The sequence below is a fragment of the Cajanus cajan genome, chromosome 6 (genome assembly GCF_000230855.2).
Source record: "Cajanus cajan strain Asha chromosome 6, NIPB_CcT2T_4, whole genome shotgun sequence".
Taxonomy (NCBI): Eukaryota; Viridiplantae; Streptophyta; class Magnoliopsida; order Fabales; family Fabaceae; genus Cajanus; species Cajanus cajan.
Window position 1 is genome coordinate 59207399 of NC_138522.1, and position 22606 is coordinate 59230004.

Sequence of the window (22606 nt, forward strand, 5' to 3'; positions counted from 1 at the left end):
TTTGAGGAAAATAGAAAAGATACAAAAAGAGTTGCTAAGTGTAGAACATAGAGTTGAAGGGAAGCTATAAAGAAATAGTAGTAGCACGGAGACAGAAGATAGTGACTTTCTTTCTTTCTTTGATAGAAAATAGAATAAAGTAAAAAGACATAAAGTTATTTATTAGAACGATGACAATCAGGCCATAACAGGAAAGGACATAAAAGTGGAGAAAGACACTAATAATTGAAGTGAATGCGATTATACACTGAATTGGTCCACACACAGTTTAATTGCTACCTAGCTTTTGAGATTAATTAATGTCAAAAAAACAATGGCAAATGAAAAACTTTGGAATTGAAAGAAAATGAAGAATGATATGGATGCATATGATATGATACCAATAACACTAAAATGGAGCAGAAAAGAGGATTGAGTCAAAGAGTTGGCATGATGATTGATGACATGCATGATATGATATGATATCATTTCATTCCATTCCATTCCCATGACAATCAACGCCAAAAGAGAATCAAATTTAACTGAGGCTGGACTAAGGCTGGCCCAAACACATCCTTTCTTGCTGTGTAATAATGAGGCTTTTCAGAAAAAGGTCAATTATTTGTAGCCCAAATTCAGTTGGGCCCGAAACTCCAATTTCTTGAAGGGACACCATTATTAAGTGGATGAAAAATACTCCAATGACATGTGTAGTGTACACCACAAAAAGAAGAAGAGAATATTGGTTGTTTATCACTCAGCTACGTAATTGTAAAAAAAAAAAAGAAAAAAAAAGAGAGATTTGATTTATAAAAATAAAAATTATTTAAGTACTACTTCTTTATTTAAACAAGTCAAATTTAAAATTATATTCAGTTAAAAAACAGTAATTATTTAAAAATGTGATATTCAAACTTAGTTCATTTATGATTTGATTACTTTTTTACTTTATCAAATATGTATTTAAATTATTTTTAATAGGCCATAAATATTTTTTCTTGAACCAAATAAGATTACTATAAATGACAAAACTCTCTCTCTTAGTATTCGACGCAATTTACTAAACATCTTAGTATTAAAAAATAAATAAATAAAATTAATTTTAAAATTGTAAAAGATGATTTCTGTGACGTAGCAATTTGGTGTTTTAGTAGCCCAGAACGGGCCGTTCCCAATCTGGAACGGGCCGTTCCAAGCTATTAAAATGACCAATAAATCGTAGCTGGGAACGGGCCGTTCTGGAGGGAGAACGGGCCGTTCTGGTTGGAGAACGGGCCGTTCCGGAGGGAGAACGGGCCGTTCTGGAAGGGAGAACAGGCCGTTTTGGTTGAAGAACGGGCCGTTCTGGATGAGTTCCAGAACGGGCCATTCTGATTTCAGAACGGGCCGTTCCGGTTTCGGTACAGGCCGTTCTGGTCACTCCAGAATGTCTATAAATAGGGGCTGTGGGCAGTTGAGGGGAAGAGGTTTTTTTAGAGAGAAGTTCTAGAGAGAAGGGCTTTGGACTGGAAAGCTGACTTTTGAAGGAATGAAGTTCCGGGCTGAGCTTCGGAAAGGGGATTCCGCTTCTTGGCTATCCTGATCCAATCTTCAGGTAAGGGAAGCTAGTTGAAGTTAAGTTGATAAGTTGCTATAGGTGTGGACATGTTTATGTTGTAAAGTGGTTGATTATGATGATTAATATTATTAATGTTGTATGATGAAAAGTCGAGTTGTGAAGTATGTTGTTTATGCTGTTAATGATATAACGCTGAGCTGTACTGTATGATGCTAATACTGAATTTCGTTGTTGAGCTGATTGATGATGAGTTGTGCTGTGGGATGTTCATGCTGAATCATGATATTTAAGTCGTCTTGTATAATATTGAGTTGTTTTGATGAAAACGGGTTTTCGGGGTTTCCGGGGTTTTGATGAAAATCTTGAGGTTTTCTTGATTGTGGCTGCATGTGGGTAAAACTTGGATTTTTGGGATGGTTGATGAAAATGGGAACTCTTGGTTGGGTTGCATGCTGGTTTTCTGGCTGTTTTTGCAGGATTTGGTGAAGTTTTTCGAAAATAGAGTGTTGCTGCTGAGCTTCGCGCTGGGCGCTGTTCTTCGCGCTGGGCACGTGACCACTAGGAGACTCTATTTAGGCAAGCCCGCCGGGCGCAAAGGTGTGTGCGCCGGGCGAGCTTGAGAATGGGAGTCTTTGGTTGGCCCCCGCCGGGCGTGACTTGAGCTGCGCCGGGCGCGATATCAATGGTGATCTGTTTTGGGTGTTCTGGTGCCGCGCTGGGCGCGCGTTTGGACTCGCTGGGCGCGGAGGCTCCTTTGGAGTCTCTGCCAAGAGGGCGCTGGGCGCAATGCGAATTGCGCCGGGCGCGAGACCTTGGTAGGTCTCTGCCTTCCCCACGCTAGGCGCGGGTTAGGCCACGCCGGGCGCGTGAGACTCCTTGGAGTCTCTGCCTGGTATACGCTGGGAGCAATCTAAATTGCGCCAGGCGCGTGAGAGCCTTGGACTCTCTGGCTGAGGCACGCCGGGCGCGGGAACTCTTGCGCCGGGCGCGTTGGCCCCTGGTGCTCTCTGGTTGAGCCGCGCTGGGCACGACCATGGGTGCGCCGGGCGCGTAGGAGGATGTTGACTTGATGTGCTATTAGCTGTTAAACTTTGCTGAAATTGCTGAGAGAGGTTGTTTTATGCTGAGGTGAGCTGTAGTTGTTAAATATTGTTGTGCTAACTAGTTGATAACGCTGAATTATGCTGTTGAGCTGAAATTGACGAATATGTCGTGCTGTTAGATGTTATTGCTGATTAAGGATGTTTAGCTGTGCTGGATGCTGATATTGCTGTGCTGAGCTGGGCTGTTATTGATGATTTTAAATGCTAAAATTATATTATTGTTGTGCTCTAGAATGATGAGCTGAGTTGATGAATATAATATGATGACTTGTGGTTAACGCTTCTTGTTGATATGTTGAGCTGTATCAGTTGTATACTGTTGTAAGTTGATATGTTGAGCTGTATCAGTTGTATATTGTTGTAAGTTGTGTTGTGCTGTATGTTGATATGAGTTGTTGTAGGCCGAAAGGCTGAGTTGTTGTAGGCTGAAAGGCTGAGTTGTTGTAGGTCGAAAGGCTGAGTTGTTGTAGGCCGTAAGGCTGAGCTGTTGTAGGCCGTAAGGCTGAGCTGTTGTAGGCCGTAAGGCTAGAGGAAATGTTTTTCGAAACTTCCTCATCCCATTATGTGGATTGAGTGGCTGTGGTGCTCTTGGAACCCAATTTGTTGAAAACCCTCCCTGGAAAGCTGACTCTTGGAGTGGTAACTTGCTGTTCTCCTCTAAGTCTTAGTGGTCCCGTGTGTGGGCAAGGTCGAGGCACACGTGTACAAAGCGACCACGATATAGGGGCCAGGTCGAGTTATACCGATTACAAGTGACCAATACTAACTTATATGCGTGACGACGCATTGTATGTTTTATTGTTGTTATGATGTATGGCTGATGAATTGTATGCTGATGATGTGAGATGTGTGCTGTTATTGCTGAATGTTGTGGTATTTTAAGTTGATGTTGTTAAGCTGGTTGATGTGCTGATAACTGTAGCTGTTTCCTATTCACATATTTATATATGTACGTTGTTCCTTTCACTAGCTTACCCTTTGTTGTTTCCACGTGGTTTGGACTGCGATGATCATACTATGTATGGGAGCAGAGCAGGGATAAGTTGGTGGCTAGTGGTGAGTCTGCAGCTGGCAGGCGGAGCTGATCTTTGTTGATGTTTTGTTGTTTCAGTTACTTGGTGTAGTAGCTTTGGATGTATTTTTGTACATTTTGAATCTAGTCAGACTTGGACATGTATATATGTATATTCTAGACACTATATGTATACGCTTATTTATTTCTGTCCGATTTCAGGTGTACTGTGTAGTGTGTAGTGACCAGCCAGGTCGTTATAATTTCAAAGTGAAAGACAAATTTATCATGTATCTAAAATACAATATTCTAAAAGAGAGTTAGATCATATCTAAGATGGGACGTAATGAATAAATACAATTTTTAGTTACGTGTAATAGATAAAATACACTATGATAATGCACACGCACAAAAGTTATTAATATCTCTTAAGCTTAACTTATTTGAATAATTTAAATTATATTAAAAAGTTAAAACTTGATTGTTAAGGTAAGAAATGTAACTTGATTAAACATCTAATAAATTAAATTTAAAATGAAATGAATTTATAAATAAATAAATTGATTTAAATTCATATTCCTTAGTCCTTACTCTATAAAGCTGTGATGGTTATAGGATTTTGTTCCTTTCATTTTGATCCTTGTACATCCGCAGGCGATGCAGATAAAGCATTGCCTTTTCTACTTTTTACAGAAATCCTTGCACTTTCTCTTACATTCAAATTTCAATGTTAGCTCTCATTAAATAATAAGCACTTTAATGAATACTGCATTAATTAGTCAAAGAATTAGATATAAATGATTAATTTATTAAATTTAAAGTTGAAATATTCAAATACCTAAACTTGATCATTGATAGAAATAATCCTTAGAAATAATCTTTGATCAAATTTTAATTAATTCTTAATTTAACCAAATTAATTTAAAGTTAAATTTTCAAATATTAATGTAAAATAAAAAATACTAAATAAAACATGAATAAATATCTTCGACAAGAAAGTTTTTAACTAATTTTATTTAATGAAAACGTTTTTTAATTTTTAAATATATTTTTTTACTTATTATTTAATTTAATTTTTATTTATCATATTTGTTTATACATTAAACTTTAATTTTTTTAAAGATAAATTATTGATAAATAGATTTTTTTTACTTGTTATAAATTTAATTATATATAATAAATATTTGATCTGTAGATTACATAAACTAAAATATTAGTGTTAAATAAAAATTTAATCAAAGCAAACATCATCCCTAATGTTAGATATCTAACATTTTCTTGATACTCTTTTTGATCTAAGTCTAGTTAGTTTAAATGCTGAAATGACTAAAATAAATACTACTAATTAAAATAATAAATAATAATTTAAATTAAAATAATTATACTATTATTAATTACATAATTCAATTAAATGGCATAGTTATTATTTTATCTATATAAAATAATTACATATAATTTACTTCTATAATTTATTTTTAATATATTATGAGTAATAATTTTTATTACTTTTAATATTATTATTGCTTTTCAATTCATTAATTTATTTTAACATTGTACACTTGTAACATGCTAATACTTTTTGTCCTGAACACGACTCATACAGTTTTAAGCAAATCAAACCGAATTGTCTCACAAAAATCACTTGCACCACCAAAATACAGCTCAAAATAATCCATATTGTCGAAAGTTGTATCAGTAAATTACATTTTTAAACTTGCAAGTTGTAACTGCACTCATTTAACAAGCTCTAATGGAATGAGGACTTTTAATTACCACCCTCCCCCTTTTCCAACAAAAGAGAGAAAGTTTTCTTTGATAATTTATTAATGAGAAAAGACATTCTTTTATTTTTTGAGGAAAAAGGCTTGTATAGCAGCAATTTCCACTCACTTCCAACTGCAGTCTGAAAGGTATGGAAAGAAAATAGGGATTATGGAAAGCATTAAGGCCAAAAAGTATGGTCAAGCAAAGTCTAAAAATTGTTTGCATTGGCTTAAGAGCAAAAGAGAAAAGATGCTTTACCTTTCAAGTCTTGGTGTAGGTTGGTATAGGTACACCATGTTGTTCTGTCAACTTTTTGTAAGCAGCTTGCAACCTTCTAGTAACAGGTCCTACTTCTCCATTGCCAATTATGCGGCCATCAACCTTCACTACCTAAACAAGATTATATTATCCAATAAAGTTAGTTCAAGAAAATTAATTAACAATAGTAAAAATGTACAGCTGTCAGGTCAGACGAATTATCAATGTTCATACTTATCGAGTTGTGAAGGAATTGGAAACAACTTATTCCAAAAGAGCAAATGGATTAAAAGCACTATGCTGAGTTAGTCTGTTTAAATGGCAAAGTCAAGAATTTGTATCAGGTTTTCACTAATTGTTTCTTATTGCTTATCCTTGCTAATTAATTTGCTCTGAGGACTTGTCAATAACAGAAAAATCAAAATTCAAAGGTTGATTATATAACAATGAACACTCTTTTCAGGTTTGACATTGACAATCATTTCTGCAATTGATTAGGAAAGGAATTAGTTAATATTCTAGATGCAAACCAAGCAGCACATTTCCAGTGTATAATAATATTCAATTGGTAAGGCACTTACTGGGCTTAGTTCTCCCATTGTTCCAGTCGTCCATACCTGCAGGACAGTCTTCTAGTTATAACTGATCATGAACATAAGTATATATGTACACGGAGAGATCAACTTTCAGTTATAAATTACACCAATTCTTGCACCTTTCTACAACTTCCTAAAGAATGCGACTTTTATCAATTCGGATGTTTAACAGACAAATAATTTTGATTTTAAGAATACCAGAACTATAAATCTAAGTCATACAACCATAAATTAATGACCAAAATTGAAAATTATTTAATGGAGACATGACCATTTAAAAAAAATTATGCGTTTTTATCTTTTAATCTTGACGATTCAAATATGATCTAATTATCATATGAGAATTATAAATTTAGGTTATGCAACCATACATAGATGGTCAAGACTAAAGTTATTTAATTCCACTTAAAAAAGTTATGTGCATTTCTTATAATATTAACCCTTCAAATAGTATCTAATGATTTATATTTATAATTCTCATTTCTCACAATAAAAAATGTTCTCATTTGATTTACTCCCTATACATAGGGGACATATTAAATGAAAACTATTCTCATTTTATGAATGTGAGAATGATAAATTTGGATTATATTATACATAGGGACATATTAAATGAAAACTTATTCTCATTTTAAGAATGTGAGAATGATAAATTTGGATTATATTATCATACATGAATGATCAAGATTAAAGTTTAACAGTCACATGACCGCAAAAAATTATGTGCATATATCTTTTCATCTTGACCATTCAAATAACATCTAATGATATATACTTATAATTCTCATTTCTCAAAATAAGAAGTATTATCATTTGGCACAATCCCTACATATAGGAGAAGTATCAAGATCAAAAGTTATTTTGTAGTCACATAATCGCTTAAAAAATTATATGCATCTATCTTTTAATGTCGACCATTCAAATAAGATCAATGATCTATATTTTTAGTTTTCATTTCTTACAATAAGAATTGTTCTCATTTGATATGTTCCCTGTATAGGGGACGATGAATCAAGTGCCAACAGTTCATTTTAAGAATAGAAGAACTATATACATAGAGAGAGATGGGAAAATCGAGAGTAACTATGAAAGAGTTACTTTTTATCCTCACCCTTTATTTTCTTTCAACCTAACATTCAAATGAGTTACTCATTGGAACCATTAAATTGAAAGAAAAAAATGTGGATGAAGAGAAACTCTTTTAAAATTACTCATATATATGTGAGAAATTTTTATTTATAAGATACTTGAATTTTATATGTGAACCTCATCTGCAGTATGCACTTCGGACAAGCTGATTCTGCGCTCCTCTAAGATCAGCTGTTCTTTCACCACAAGATCCATTACCTAAAATTGCGAAGCAGCAGAGTTCCATCATCTTATACTTGCATCCCAACATAAATGCTCCAATATATACAGAAATTGGTTTAAAAACAATTGGGTGAGTGTACACAACTTACAGTTGCACGAGTAATGCCAGGAAGACAGTAATCAGCATGAGGTGTCAAAACCCGGCCCTTTTTAACAACAAACTGCAGAAAAAATAGCAATAAATGGGTTGAACCGTTGAAGTGTTCCAAATCATTAGATTCTTTACCATTCTATGGTGCAAGCAAGCCTTTTTGCAAAAAGATAACCCTGTGATCCTTTATTAAAAGGGAAAATTAACAAGAATCTGTTTCCCTTTGAGACAGCAAGGTGATGATGAAGTACCAACAATATATTTTCTGCATCTTACAAGTTACAAGGAGATGATTTCACATTTTTTGAACCATGGAGTTAACTGATTTGTGATCAGCTCAAAGTCATCAATGTTGATGAGGGAAAGAATGGATGTGGAGTTTTGAGCGGCGTAGGGAGTGGTTTGAGTGGGAAAGACCTTTGGTGGATTCTTTTTTAGAGTTGGTGAGGGAAACACATATACAGAGGGACATACTAGACTCTTGGAGGTGGCGGGGTCAAAATTTGGGGGTCTTCACAGTAAACACCGCATATTCAGCCCTTTTTGACATCCGTGTTGGAAACTTTCATGATGGAATTTTTTCTCATGCCTGGAACATCAAAATTCCACCAAAAGTTGGCATTTTTGCTTGGAGGTTACTGAGAAATAGACCCCTAACTGTTGATAATCTTAGAAGAAGAAATGTGGTATTGACTAAGAGCATCTCCAGCAGGAGATGCTTGTGCGTTTCTTAATGCCACATGAGCGTTCCTTATTAAAATTTTCCGTTGGAGAGGCACAGTGAGTTTCTTAAATTTTAGCAACGTTGCTTATATAAGCTCTGTTGCTTAAGAAAAAAAGAGAAAAAATAGGGGTGCTTATAAGCAATTTCTATTGGAGCAAAATATAGTATAAATTGCTTATGAGTGACGTGGCACAATAGGACCCATTTAAATTGGTTGGGAGTTGCTTATAAGCAACTCCCATTGTAGATGCTCTAATTCGGATCCAAGATGCCTGTTTTGTAAGTCTGGCAGGAATCTGCTATGCACACCTTGTTTTGGTGCTACAAGGCTGATAACGTATGGAAACTCTGTCACTCTTGGTTACAGTTGCACACGGTGCTGCCAACCTCAATTTTTCAGCACTATTGGCAACATTCATTATGTCATGAAAGCTCTACATCTAATAGGAAGTGGCGATATGTTTGGTTTTGCATAGTTTGGGTTCTATGAAACACAAGAAATAATATTATTTTTAGAAGAAAGGATTTTCAGTTGGATGTAATTATGCATGAAATTTAGTTCCACACGTGGTCATGGTTGAAAGCTTACGATCCTAGCTTTAAATTCTCCTTTGTTCAGTGGAGCCTAAATCCGGGATTGTGAATTATTGAGTAATTCTTTACTGCATTAATCTAGTAACTAGCAACTTTATGTTGATCAACAACTGGTAGATGGGCATTAAGATGGTTTGCAGTCTCGAGTTGCTGATTTTAAACCATGTGGTGACTTGTGGGTTTTTTGACAGCATGATATGTAGAAACTGTGGAGTCTTGATTGGGAGAGAGTGGCAATAATTTGGTCTATTATGGGTGATGGTGGATGTACATCACAGCCCTCGGGTTATCCTATATTTGTGATAATCATTGCTCATATATATCTCTTACGTCAACAGCTTTTTGTGTGTATTTGTATGGTTTGGAGTTACACCAGCTCTACCTAGTGACATCTTTATCTAAGTTGATATAATTATTTCACCGATCAAAACTGGTGGGCTGACTAGGGGGTGGGAGTTGTGCTAAGGAGAGGAGGAAATAGTTCAACTAGAAAGTTAATTTGGCCTTTTTGGCTGGACTGGTTTCTACAGTATGTAGAATTTTCATTCGTACATGGAGATATGCAACATAAAAGAGGAATGCAACTGGAGGATATTTGAGGAAAAGACTGGAGGTTGTAGTATATGAAGGGGGAGATGGATTGGTTATTACTTGGAAGCAGCTTAAACATGTTTGAACATCTGGTTGGTCCACATGGTGAGGATTAGGTAGTAGTATGCTGCTGAAATGCTGTAAGAATGTGACTGTTAATTACAAGTCTCTAATTGGTCCCTTTGATGTTTAACTCATGTTCCGTGGAAGGGCCAAGTTTAGCTGAAGGGAAGAAAAAGTAGTGGAGAGATTGATGGAGTAATGTTGATGTTTTTGTGTGTGTTCTGGAGAAGTATTTTTACAAACATCTAGTGGACATGACTTTCTAGGAGATACAAATGTTTGATTAGTAAGTAATGGTGGTCAACTCCTTTATTAGACAGTACATTACAAATAATAACAATGTATGGATCACAAATAGTTAACAAATTGAAGAGTCCGCAAGTTTGCGACATGTAGGAAGTAAGGACCTCGATATACAATACTACAGATTCTCCATTCAATCTGTTTGGGGGTGGGGGGGAATGAATGTTATTGTAACTTCTATAATTGTAATGTTTCCCAATCCTAATACATCTTGTATTTGGATGCTTTATATTATATAATAATAATACTATTTGGCTTATCAAAAAAAAAAAAAATCAATGTTGACCTTTTCTATTTTTGATATGGTTGTGTATATCAGTAGCCCAGAGCTAGAACTCCAAGAAACATCTCCCTGATACCTAGTAAGCCCTAGCAGATAATTAGCAAAATGAGAATAAAGACCCTCCTAACAGTTGGGGAGAATTTGAGGACTTACAATGTTAGTTGCATTGGTTTCTGATACATAACCATCTTGGTCGAGCATGATTGCATCATCTGCTTTTGCATTATTGCCTTCAATCTGCACTCGGTCAATAATAACGGGGAAATAAACATAAATTGCATTTTCTTTTCCTGATATAATATTATCCACAATACTCTACATTGACATTACTCTCAGGATTAACCTGTCAAATTAACTCAACCACCATCATTGTTACAATAGAAATCATCCACTTTCAATAAAAGTAGTTAGCACATTTTGGTTGATTACTACATGTAAAAAATCTTGGGAAGAATAGGAAAATACCTTTGCAAGTATGTTATTGAGAAGGTTATTGTGATGAATCTTCGAATCCAAATTCTGTTAAAAGGACTAAAAATTTAGCAGTAACTCAAACATAAATATTTCTAAAAAAGGAACCCTTCTCCCCACATTACCATGTATACAAATCATAAACTTACATTTGGTGAATTTCGGCGTGTTGTAGCAGCTACAAGAACTATACCACGTGTATTATCATATACTGGGGGCTTCCATTCCGCAAGCACTGCATATTTAAATAAGAATCAAATGCCTATCCATTTGAAAATCAGAGATAATCAAGGTAACTTAGACATTATAAATAAAGCCATATGAAAACAGTCTAAACACCATGTTGTATTTCTCCAGAAATGACGCTCTTCCAGAACCACAATGTTTACATGTTATATAGGGTTAAACAACCAAACTTTAGCTCTTACGAATTATAATGTCAAGTCTATTTAACAAATCAACTTGTCACCTGTTAGCCCAAGGTGTCTAACTGGCATTTTTAAATGATTATTCCTACATTTTAATATTCTTAACACTGCATGCTTGTGCTTGATCATAGTTTAAAAACAAGTGTGAAGATTTATCAAAGTTTAAAAGAGATATGAATCCCATTTGAATATTCATCAAGAATTAAATGAAGATATCAAGCTTTGAAGAGAAGGTTGAGGCATGAAAAATGGAAGACCATACATACAAAGAGAAAGAGACATTTTGACTAGGAAGTATATAAACGAGACAGGATACAAATATGATACAACATAGACACGGAATACAACAAATTTTAAAAATTATAAGAAATCCATACATTAAAATGGTAATTTTATTCCATTTCACTCTCCCTTAAATATCCAAACTGACTGTAGGGTTTAAAGACATAACCATAATATTTATCAACTCAACTAACCATTTCACTCTATCATGTTTTGTTTTCTTTAGTGATTTTCCATTGATCTCCTTATGGGGAAAGGCTTGGTTCAATCCCCTTCTCAAGTCTTCTTTTATCAACTCAACTAACTACCATGCATACTGGAATAAATCCTACCCAATAAAAACAAATGACTTCCAAAATGAATCACATGATAAGTATTTAAACTACCAATATAATCCATTACAAAATATTATTGCAAAGATAATCTCGTCTAAACAAAAATTAATTCCCTAATGATGTTCCCGAAGTCACTGCCATCACACAGATCTTGTTGGGTCAATTTCAAAACTCAAATTTGCTCGATAATACAAAATTGGTATCCAAAAATTCTTTCTAAAGTATAAAGACTTGATACTAACATCATTGTTACTTCTTAGGCAAAGGGATAGGAAGTTACCGATTAATGTACATCCATAAAGATTGAATGCGGGGCTCATCCCAGAAGTAACCTAGAGAAACGGAATATTCCTTTTACATTAGTTAAAATAGCATTGCTCCATAGAATAACAAATGTTTAATGGTTTCATAACTTCTGTTAAAATACAGAAACAGACTTTAATTGTGTTTATTTCATATTTAAACTAGGTTAACTGAATAATCAAAACCAGTAGACCCCTTTGCATCATTCTATTATGATTGAGATTTCTGGTCAATATAATCTGGGCATTGTATATCAAGAACCATTTTCGTGCATAAAGTCTAATCTACTATTAAAATTATGAAGCTGCCACCATATAATGCTGAGCATTGCCGTGTGAATAATAGATGGAACACAATTTCATGAACTATTTGCATTGAAGAAATCACTAAGCTGAAATGAGACATATGAGAGAGTAAAACCTTTTTCCCTCGTGTTAGAGAAAGCCGGATGTGTGAATTGTCAAACATGCCATTCCTAATTAGAGTTATGAAAATTGCTTCCTTAATCTGCAGTTTTTGGAACAACATTCATTATGGTGATAGATTAAGCGACATATGCTAGATGAACTGAATGCATCTCAGACTCACCTCATCTCGAGTAGGAACATTTTCAAAAGCTAAAGCTTTTGCTGAATCAAACAACCTGATAAGAAGCAAGAAATGTAAGAGGACATTATGTCAACAACATTGATGAATAATAATCCCCAAGTTAGATTGAACAATGCTCAGTAGAAAAGCTTTGAGAAATTAAGCATATGTTCAATCAGATAATTCTTTTGTCTTTAGTTTAGTTTGCAGATTTTTTTTCCAAATTAAATATGAAAACCACAACACTACCCAGCCATTAATATCTCCAAAGCCCTCAAACTGATATTTCATTCTTTCTGGAAAAGATTGAGTGCTCAGTTCTGACAAACATGGATGAGCAACTGTGGTTTTTCAACACAGATTGATTTGGTGCAACATGCTTCTTCAGATGAAATAGAATCAGTCATTGAAAAATGCAACCAAGCATAATTTGTGTACCTTGAGCAATGATTTATTAGATGTGTGCTTAATGAGAAGATATGAAAGACTCATAGGAGTATAAAGAAAAATAATTATTATCACAACGTTAAATGGCAAGGGTTCTCTATGGGAAAATAGAAGTAAATTCTGCAGACATCTCACATATTGCATGTCTAAAATGAATGTTTTAAAGACTATGAGATTACATATGCAGATGAAGAAGAAATACGAGGAAGTTTGTCTGTATTGATTGCTGAAAATCCAAAACAATGTGATATTTCAAATTTCAAAAGCTGCCAAAAATCTGTGATACTTGTAACTTATTGCAGTTCATGATTTACTTATACTCATTTAATTTAATTCATTAATAATTCAATTTATGTGTTTTAATAAATTAGCTACAACAATATTGGAATAAAATGACAGCATTTTACATATACCATTCAATTTCTCAGTTTTGTGACATCACCTGTCTAGATGCTCCTCAAGCTTAAATATCTGTCCATTGTACACTCGAAGTCCCTCCCAAACCGAGTCACCTCCTTGGACAACTGAATCAAACACAGAAACCTGATAGATCACAGGATAATCTCAAACCATGAGAATCTGTGCATCAATCACATAAATCAGAAGCTTTCTTATATCAACAGCATACAGCAGACCTTTTAAGTGTCATACAACTAAGTACCTTTGCACTATCACGTGGCATAATCTCATCACCAACCCAAGCAAGCAATTTCTCATTTGCAGGAACAGGAAGATCGGGAGTAGGTGGAGGAGGTCTCAGAAGAGATGACTTTTTCTTCACATGGCGCCGAAGCATATTATACAGGGGTAGACTTTGCTCCAACAAATCATAGAAAGAAAAGGGAAATGGCTGAAAAGAAGACAAGATTACAGCAATAACCAGAGTCAGGTTTTTTGTCATCTATGCGACTATGCCGGTGAAGTTACCTTCCCCACTCCACTTGGTGAAAAAGAAAAAAAAAAACTCGTTTTCTTCATTACCATATCCTTAAATTTTTTATGTGAAAAGCAAACATAAGATAAATATGGGTTCACAATAAAGACCCAATTTTGCATCCAATTACTATTAGATCAAACACAAATTGTAATAGACAATGGAGCAAACAATGTCAAAATACTATAATAACCCAAACAAAACAGCCTGGATTCTCCACAATAGAAACTAAATAGGAAGCATACCATGATAAAAACAACCACATACCTGGGGATACTTTCTTGGTTTCTCAAAACCAGTAGACTTATGTACAGATTTATACCACCAAGGTGCCCACAAGCCATCTATTGGCCTTGGACCTGCTTCCCACCTGGAAAGTTTTTGAATTGTCAACTCATTATGTATGTTAGCAAAGTAATTGTTGCAGGAGAAGAATAATAGGAATATTCTTGAATTGTATGTATGCCAAATAGTAACTTAATGAATGGCTTAACAAAAGTTTCCAATTACCAAATGATTCAAGAATCACCAAAACTTAGATGAACGTAAATTGAAAAGAGTTCATTGAAAGAGTAGCACAAGGTCTGCATTTGCAAGATCAAAAAATTTGAATGAAAACAGAATATTAAATCACTATTATTAATAGCATATTGGAGCAGTAAAGAAAGAAAGACAAATTTTAACCATACACAGATCATCCATCTACAAGCATTTTGTTTTTTCACTTAGCTTTAATTATAAACTCATTTTTGTTCCCCACCCTTCCTATGTTTTTAATTGGGGTGGGGAATTTCAACTTTGTATAGGGAAAAGAATCTGCATACTTGAGCATTGCAGGTTCAAAAGGAATCTCCAAATCATCACAGAGACCACGAAGAGTAGCCTGCAAATCAACAAAATCATGATCTTGATAAGATAATTAAAAAATATATATACTTGAAGTGTTATTTTAAGTTAGTTTGTCAATATTATCATCTAGACCTCAATATTTACATATTGACAATAATATTCATGAAGACAGTAATGACAACAACTATGGTGGTGGGTTGTTGGTGTCAGCCACGAAGTTGTGGGCCTTGTGGCAAATGGAAGCAATGTAGTGGTGGTGATAGTGGACCTGTGGATGCAACAACTAGTAGTGATTATGATAATAATGATCTGAAGATGATTGTGTGGATGAGGTGGTAGAGGAATTTTTTTTATTTCAAGTAAATGCAAGGGGAAATAGTAATTCCAGTAATTACAGATGTAATGGAGTTATGATTCCCGTTTTGAAGGGAATGGCCATTCCTTTTGTGTAGTGACTGCCAAACAAACTCTCAGCTAATTCTATCTCATCCTATTCCAACTAAACAAAAGTGATCTTATATTTATGGTTTGTTCACTGATAAAAATCAAGCATTTCCAGAAAGCATCAGTGTTTATGGTTTTTTCACTGATAAGAATCAAGCATTTCCAGAAAGCATCAATATTTATGGTTTGTTCACTGATAAGAATCAAGCATTTCCAGAAAGCTCAGATACCTCAGGATCTTGTTGAAGTTCTGCAGCATCAATAACAGGTGGTGACTTTCCAATCTCTCGAAGCTCATTGTATATACAAACCAGCTCTGCCAAACCCAATTCATAGAAAGATGGAGGGACAACCTTGTCAAAGGATGGCTGGACATGCACAATTCGGTAGAGCAGACAAGAATGATCAGGAAGTAAGCAGAGAAATAGATAACCACCAAATATCGCAAAAATTAACGAAATATTTGCAGAACCTTATACGCATTACTATAACATGAAGCTATAGGCTTTTTCACAAACCAACATTTTTGACGTAGATAGATGATAGATCTGCATGCTTTGGACCCAATACTACATGTACATATGAGGAATAACATGCTGAACTGGCTTGTTGATATAGTGACAAATAAGTAGTAATTGAAAGACATTTTACCAATATATCAAGAGGATTTCTTATCAGAATGAAGTGCTTTCCTTTCTTCATTAGATCGTCAGTCAAACCTTGTAACCGTTGCTTTGACATATGCTGTAAAAAGCAAAGTAGTGATAAATAATGAAGTTAGAAGAAAACAAACTTGGTTTTGATAACACATTGTAAACGCTCAAGATACACTAATTAGGATTTTTTTTTCTGGAACAGTACACTTGGTTCCCTTTTCTCTCCTCATGGGGACCCCCCTGTGGCGGGACCTTTCCTAGAGCAAAAAATTCCTAGCCACCTAAACTACTAGAACTGTTTCGACAAAATGGCATAAGATGTTGATTTTTGTGACAATTGAAGCCCCTCATTCAGTTTGTTTGACTAATAGCAGATCTACTGCATCAAAAAATTAGCATGGAAAAAAAGGAATATAAACTTTTTTCACCTCTATAAAAGTCAATGGTATAATATCTCATGTCATTGAAGTAAACAGTCAAATTTTCCTCTGTAAATGCATTTTTGTGAGAAGATGTACATCTCAAAAGAGATATTCTTTACCTTACAGAATCTATATTTTTTCTTTCCTGGACCAAAAATAATGTCATTAGTGACCTTATTCCCATCAGATTCCTGTTACATTTCAAACACCAACATTTTTCAACACGAAGCATAGGAAGAGGATATACTACAAGAGAGAAGGAAAAAGGAATGATTATAATAAATGATAACCAAGGAAGCAGTGCAAATAAATTTGAGAGTTCAATGTGTAGAACTTTCGAAAGACAGAATCTTCAGAATTCTCTATTAAAAGAAGGGACCAGCCAGATTATAAAAGCAATTACAGTTTTTTAAGAAAATAACTAAATACTAAATCGTGCAGGCTTATTTAATTCAATTTAACACATTATGAAACAGAACAAACTTCACCCAGGGTTTTTTTTCTCTTTTATATAAGAAAGAATACAGTATAACTGAACTGAATAGAAGACAAATGTCAATGCTAATATGCTTTCACTGTAGATCAGAGAGGCTTATATTTTTCAGAATTCACTCATTCTATAATATCTACCACATCCCCCACATTTAACAAAAATTTATTTTCCGCACCAAAAAAAACAATAAAGAAAGTTTATCAGCACAATAGCTAATCATTTTAAACAAACCAGGATGCAAGAACAGTGATAGAGTTAAAATAGATAAGCTAAAGTAGCAACAAATAACAATGCCGTAATCATGGCACAATCAAATCAGCCTAGACCTTAGCATCAAATACATGAAGATTAGAGCAGAGGTAATTTTGTGACAGAGATACCATTTTGGAGAGTAGCTCCTCCCTGTAGGGTCTATCAAGACCTGTTACTCTAAGGAAATTTGCATAGAGAGGCTCATCAAGCACTTCTATGTCATCCCTCTGCGTGGCACAAATGAAACAAGGACAAACATGGCAACACCCTTATCAGAAACCGGATTCACGGGTAATAAAGCTCAATTTCAAGTAATTAATCGAATCATCACTCCATGAGCAAAAGAAAAGATAATCATTTGTTGACCAGACTAACAAACAATTTTTGTTTCAATCAGAAGGCATTACAATGACGTCAACAGAATTCAAGCATGCCACCACCGCTAGGTTCACCCAAGTGGTAGACTAACAAAAACTCTTGAAATAGTAATGTTATATACTCCAATTAATTAATCTTGGTACAAAGTATGTGAAAAGGTGAAATAATAATGCAATATGGAGAAGACAATGGGAGAAGCACCTGAGCAAAAGAATACATGAGACTAGTACTGAGGGATCTCGGAGCAGACCATGAGTGAATCACCTCCACTTCACTTTCCGCCATCTCTGAGTTCAACACACTAAGCTAAGCTTTTTCTTTTTTCTGATTCAATTTGATTAGAATATTATCAATAATAGTCGATTGGATTGCCACTTTTCTTTGTGAGAATCCCAATAAAACAGAATATGAAAAGATGGGTCCAAGTCTCTACACAGGAAGTCAGGAACCAACAAATTCCGAGGAATCACAAAATTAAAACAACTTTCTTAAAATTGTTCCACTTTTCTATTAAACATGTTTTTAGTTAAATATATTTCTGATTTTGGTTTTTATAATTTTTTTAAATTTGTAAATATTATTTTACTTTTTATAATAAAAAAATTTTGATTTTTATCTTTTGTAAAATATTTTTTATTTTCATTCTTATAATCATATAAATCAAATAACAAGTTCAAAGTTAAGTATGTTTGACTTAAGCAATTTAAGGATAGGTGACATTTAAAAAAGTTTTTCAAAAAGTGTAAGAGCGAGAACAAAACACGTTAAAAAATATTGTGTTGATTTGCAGAGATAGTTGTTGATCCTAAAGATAGTTGGATATCTCAAAAAGGACTATATTTATGAAGAGTTTTAACCAACAAAAAGTTGTATAAAATACAACTCTTAGGTGTATAAAAATATTGTGTTGATTTATGGAGATAATATCCTAAAGATAGTTGAATATCTCAAAAAGGATTATTCGTAAAAAGTTTTGATCTATGAAGGGTTTTGACCAACAAAAAATTGTATAAAATATTCTTAGGTGTGTGAAGTGTCTAAAAGTCGAGTTGTTGATATATTAAATTTGAAAGGTATTATGAAATGTATAAATATTATTTTGTTACAAATTTTAAGGTATATATAATAACACTTATTTTAAGAATTTATGAATTTTTTTTTAGAATTTTGCACATACATAAAATATTATATACAACTATGGGTACCATTTAAAATTTGTCACTAACCTTTTAATGAATATATAAATATTTAAAAAATGGTCACATAATGTAGAGAGTAAAAAAAATAGTTTCAAAATTTAAAAGTGCAAAAAAATTTATAAAGATCAAATCAAAATAAATTTATTTTTCGTAGACTAAAAACATATTTAAATTTATATATATATATATATATATATATATATATATATATATATATTCTTAAAATTTGATATTAGTTGACACAAGTATTAACGATTCCTTTATTCAAATTATCTAATGGTCTAATGTTAATTTTTATTATGAAATAGACTATGTTAAATGAAAAATATCCTTACAGTATTCAACAAGTATTAGTTATTGTTTTCCACTTCCAACAACAATACTTTATAACAACAATATACTAAAGGCAACATAAATATGGTTAGTAATTAATTTAAGACTTAAATATGTTTTTAGTTATTTAATTTTAAAGTAAATTTATTTTTAGTCTCTTAAATTTAAAAATAATCTTTTTAATTTTTGTAATTTCAAAAAATTTAGTTTAATTCTTATTATTCAAATTTTATTAAAAAATTTGTCAAATATTTTTATATAGAATTTATCTATTAATATTTTTATTAGTGAAAATATCACATTAAATCTTATTAATAGTATATAATTGTTTTAATTTATTACTTTCAGATATAGTATCAATGACTTGAGAGATTAAAATAAAGTTTTGAAAATTTTAAAAATTAAAAATAATAATTTTAAATTTAAAAAATTAAAAATAAATTTAAATTTAAAGAATTAAAAATATATTTAAATTTTAATTCAAATTCAATCACGAGGGAATGACAAGTGATGCATTTCGTTTGGCTTTTTGTCTACTCCCTACCATCTTATATATAAACAAAAATAATAATTAAAAATAATAATATATTTAAATTAAAAATAATAATTTTAAATTTGAAAAATAAAAAATAAATCTAAATTTAAAGAATTAAAAATATATTTAAATTTTAAATTAAATTCAATCACGAGGGAATGACAAGTGATGCATTTCGTTTGGCTTTTTGTCTACTCCCTACCATCTTATATATAAACAAAAATAAATGTTTGTTGATTTTAAATATAAATAAAATACAATTAATCTTACGCTGCTTAATAGTATGCTTAAATATAGTTTTGTTCTTTATAATTTTTGTGAATATGAAATTTTAAAATTTTAAATTTTTATTACAAATTTAATATTTTTAATTTTTTAAACTAAACAACATTAATTTTCCATTAACATATTATTAAATTAAAAATAAAATTATGACACTTGTTTGTGAGTCACACTAGGATCATTACCTGACCCTGATTTAGCCACAATGACTTTTATACAAAGAAAAACATTACTAGTTTTATTTTTTAATACTGTTATTTTATTATGTTGTTAACTAATTTCAAATAATATCACCTACATATATTCGCCAGTATGATTTGTGTAATTTTGAATAAAATGTTAAAGATAGTGTTTAACTTTAAAAATTAAGGACCAAATTTATAATTAAAAAAAATTGCACCCAAAGTATCAAAATGAATTTAAGTATTAATAATATCATTCTCAAATTCAAAATACTATCCCATTAAAATAAAATAGTATTTCTAACAATTTTTAATTCCCAAATTATATATTATTTTTAAATAAAATAAAAAATATTAACTAATTAACATAAATTAGTTATTCTTTTCTAGTTATATATTGGGCCAAAGAGTATAACGACCAGAAGAAGGGTTAGAGCAACTTTAATGGGAGTTGCTTGTCTGATGAAACAACTCAAGTTCCAAGACTCTGACGTGGTAACATGAGTTGCTTGAAGAAGAGAGAGTTGTTTATTCAAGCAACCGTTCTTTACCAAATTTCAAGTAGATTTTATTTAACATATTTGGGAACGTTTCGGAAATAATAATGATGAAAATTAATTTCGTATAATGTCTATTTATTTACTATTGTTTTACTTTATTTTTAATATCTACTTATTGTGTATTTTTTCTCGTAATTTATTTTATTTCATTGTAGTGTAATTATCCTTTTTAATAAAAATTTAAAATTAGTTCATAAATGATTAAAAAAAATTTTAAAAATTGAAATTTTTTAAAACTTCTTATTAGAGTAAATTTGTGTTTAAATTACTTAATACTGATATGATACATTAAAAATTACTTTTTTTCATTTTTTCAATGCATAGAAATAACTTATTGGAGATGCCTTGCTTACTTTACTAGAGATTGGTGATGTTCTTGATAACTGTGACAGAGAATCCGATGCATTATCCAAACTTTATTTCTACTATCGTAAGATTACACATATCTTCACGGAAGCCAATTCATGTTGAATACTATCTCTAAACCTTATCCCAATATCTTAAAGAATGATAAGTGTTCCTTCTTTCATGTTTAATCTTCTTATTTGCTTTATGGCAAGTATATGAATTGACATTTTGTTTTAATAAAAACAAAGTACGTGTTATATTTTAATTAACCATTTCTTGTTATATTCTTAACCATTTCCTGTAGAAAAATAAAATATAAAAATTTAACTAATATATTAAAAATTACAACATAATAATTTTCGAATTTTTTACATAAATAATATTTTTTTTTTAAAATTACAAAAGTAACATCTGTACAACATTATTTACTCAACTAGAACCAATCACTGTTCATGCTCAGAATTCGGTTCCCGGGAAACCGAATTCTGAGCTTCAATTTTTATTTTTTTTTTGTGTTCAGAATTCGGTTCCCGGGGAACCGAATTCTGAGTTGTTTTTAATTTTTTTTGCGTTTCTGGGAAGTGAAACGGGCCGTTCCGAAAGCAGAACGGCCCGTTCTGCTTAAACAAATAGAGTGTTATTTTTGAAATTGGAACGGCCGTTCTAAACCCGTTCCAATTTCAAAAATAACACTCTATGTGTTTAAGCAGAACGGGCCGTTTTGCTTCCGGAACGGCCCGTTTCACTTCTCAGATTCGCCCAAATTGGGCCTCAAACGCAAAAAAAAAAAAAAAAAAACTCAGAATTCGGTTTCCCGGGAACCGAATTCTGAGCACAAAAAAAAAGGAAAAAAAATATTGAAGTTCAGAATTCGGTTTCCGGGAAACTGAATTCTGAGCATGAACAGTGATTGGTTCTAGTTGAGTAAATAAAGTTGCACAGATATTACTTTTGTAATTTTTTTAAAAAAAATATTATTTACGTAAAAAATTCAATAATTTTCACGAAGTCTAAAATATTAATCCCTCCATTCTAAAATTGTCATTGATTTATTATTTCTTTCTTTTTTCGAAAGTTAAAACTTCGATGTTTTTATAAATTTTAAGTCTTATTAGTTATTAATTTTTTTACACATATCCATATTTAATAATATGTTTTAGGCAACAACTATTCTCATAACATGTATTAGATGAAAATATTTTAAACTAAATATACTATATTATGTATAATAGTTAATTGATTATTTATTTTCATTTCAAATCTCAATGAAAATAATTAAATTATAGTTAAGAACATTTCATTTTAGCTTTTATACATACAATTTTTGTTCTTTTTTAGTTTATGTTGTTTATTTTTATAGGGACTAAAAAAATTATACAATTATAAAGACTAAAATTAAGTTTATGTAATTATAAAGATTCAAAGAAAAAAAATAGTATGTTTAAAGACTATTTTTTTTAATTATAGAAACTATAAGACAAAATTTAAAAAAAAGGAGGTAATTTTAAATTATTTCCTTCCTCGCTATTTTATTTTCCTCTATCCACAACAGGGTTAAAGTATATACAAACTTGTCTAACATTTTACAATAATTC

The 22606-nt window shown here is 32.1% G+C and overlaps 1 protein-coding gene across 1 annotated transcript; it reads right to left on the reverse strand.

Annotated features, from left to right (window-relative positions):
* Positions 1-5308: 5308 nt before the first annotated feature.
* LOC109796926 (branched-chain-amino-acid aminotransferase-like protein 2) lies at positions 5309-18023 on the reverse strand. The gene is made up of 20 exons (XM_020356786.3): positions 17774-18023; positions 17323-17421; positions 16569-16640; positions 16023-16115; positions 15602-15739; positions 14903-14961; positions 14346-14448; positions 13806-13994; positions 13587-13687; positions 12698-12752; positions 12530-12616; positions 12087-12138; positions 10911-10996; positions 10756-10809; positions 10444-10527; positions 7731-7802; positions 7537-7617; positions 6256-6291; positions 5675-5806; positions 5309-5555 (listed from the first exon to the last, which is right to left on the reverse strand). Exons 1-19 carry the CDS (start codon positions 17855-17857, stop codon positions 5678-5680), a joined length of 1674 nt encoding a protein of 557 aa, XP_020212375.1. The 5' UTR covers positions 17858-18023; the 3' UTR covers positions 5309-5555; positions 5675-5677.
* Positions 18024-22606: the final 4583 nt, after the last annotated feature.

Excerpts from the sequence above, each read along its gene's own strand:
- LOC109796926 (XM_020356786.3), bottom strand. The coding sequence starts at position 17,857 with ATGGCGGAAAGTGAAGTGGAGGTGATTCACTCATGGTCTGCTCCGAGA. Across the intron at positions 15,740-16,022 it reads GAAATCCTCTTGATATATTG|CCATCCTTTGACAAGGTTGT; the intron begins GTAAAATGTCTT and ends GTGCATGTCCAG. Across the intron at positions 12,139-12,529 it reads CTCTAACACGAGGGAAAAAG|GTTACTTCTGGGATGAGCCC; the intron begins GTTTTACTCTCT and ends CCGTTTCTCTAG.